We start from the raw sequence: 1,500 nt of genomic DNA, 5'->3' as shown, positions 1-1,500 counted from the left end.
GAGACCAGTTATGGGAGGAGGCTCACTTACCAGTCTACGTAAGGGATGAGTCGGATGAACTGCAGGGTGTTGGGGGTGGGGACAGAAGAGCAGGAGGGGATGGAGAGAGCCAAGAGATTTAGGAAGAGAGCAGATGGACTTGGCAACCGATTAGATGAGAGTGGGAGGAGAAAAGGTTTGAAAATAACTCCAAGGTTTTGAGCTCAAACATCTGACTGGATTGTGATACCAAAACAGTGATTACAGAAACAGGAGCAGATTCTGCTTTAGATATGGTGATTTCTAAATGTTTACTGAAATTGGTAGCAGTTTATCTCAGGTATTTTTTGCCTCTCATCTCATGAGCATTCAAGGGGAGGAGTGCAAGACCAGATGTTTGATCAGTAACTGACGGGGTTTCCCTTTGCCCACTGCTTCCTTGGGTCATCAGGAGTAGACAGAAGTGGACCTCAGCCCACCTGGCACGTGTGTTATCCCCGATAGCCACGGCCCTTCAGGTGGCTTGCTGAGAATGCACTGTTTAGGGGCCAGAACCTTGTTGAGACTGGAGGCCTTCACTTCCTGGCAGACATGCTGCTGTGTGCAGAAGAAGCTGCCCAGTGTGAGATGGCAGAAGAGCACCACAGGCACAGCCAGCTGGTAAGAGCCCTGCATCCTGGCATGGCTCCACTCAGCAGCCTTGCTTGGGTATCCACTCTTGGGGTACCCTGACCCCTATCACCTTCATTAAACACAGTCAGCTGTGGGTGAGTTTTAGTCATGAAACCCTCCTTTCATTGTAGGTGTCCCTGTTTTCATTTTGAATTACAGGTGCTAATGGTGTAGGGTCAGAGGGGTTTGGAGCTATAAAGGAACCTCAGAGATTTAGTCCTGAGCTTTTTTTTTACATGGGAAAAACCCCTTTTGAGTGGCGGAAGCCCCATCTATGAAATAGGTCAGAGTGACCATGCTGTGGTTGAAGCATGTCAGGGAGTCAGTCCCTGTTCTACCTGCTACTGTTCCCTTCCCTTGCTATATGAGGTGGTCTTCGAATGTTTTCAGGAGCCTGTGGAGCTCCACAAAGCACAGTACGAAAACCCCTAATCCAGTCTGATATCTTCACTTCTGTCTCAGAAAATTGAAGCCTAAGGCTTGGGGAAATATGGGCAAATCAGCTTTGCTTAGCCAATTTGTGAGGCATTATTATTTTTTAGGGATGGAATCTCACTATGTTGTCCAGGCTAGATTCAAACTTCTGGGCTCAAGCAATCCTCCCACCTCAGCCTCCTAAGTAGCTGGGACTATAGGCATGTGCCACCATGCCCAGTGTTGAGGCGTTATTATTATTATTAGAGATAGGGTCTCCTTTGTCACCCAGGCTGAAGTGCCATGTTACAGTCGTAGCTTGCTGCAGCCTTGAACTCCTAGACTCAAGTGATCCTTCCACCTCAGCCTCCCAAGTAGCTGGGACCACAGGCACATGCTACCATGCCCAACTAATTTTTTAGATTTTTTTTTTTT

General features: G+C 47.9%; 1 protein-coding gene across 1 annotated transcript in view; it reads left to right on the top strand.

Annotated features, from left to right (window-relative positions):
• Positions 1–1,500, top strand: part of SFI1 (Sfi1 homolog, spindle assembly associated (yeast)) — a 133,423-nt gene that overhangs the window by 90,936 nt on the left and 40,987 nt on the right. Inside the window, 2 exon segments of the mRNA XM_011938351.1 lie at positions 498–566; positions 569–639. Of these exon segments, the coding sequence (XP_011793741.1) occupies positions 498–566; positions 569–639 (140 nt within the window).

The sequence above is a fragment of the Colobus angolensis genome, unplaced genomic scaffold (genome assembly GCF_000951035.1).
Source record: "Colobus angolensis palliatus isolate OR3802 unplaced genomic scaffold, Cang.pa_1.0 Scaffold171, whole genome shotgun sequence".
NCBI classification, from domain to species: domain Eukaryota; kingdom Metazoa; phylum Chordata; class Mammalia; order Primates; family Cercopithecidae; genus Colobus; species Colobus angolensis.
The sequence above is the reverse complement of the archived record's forward strand: the minus strand, read 5'-3'. Positions and strand labels throughout refer to the sequence as shown.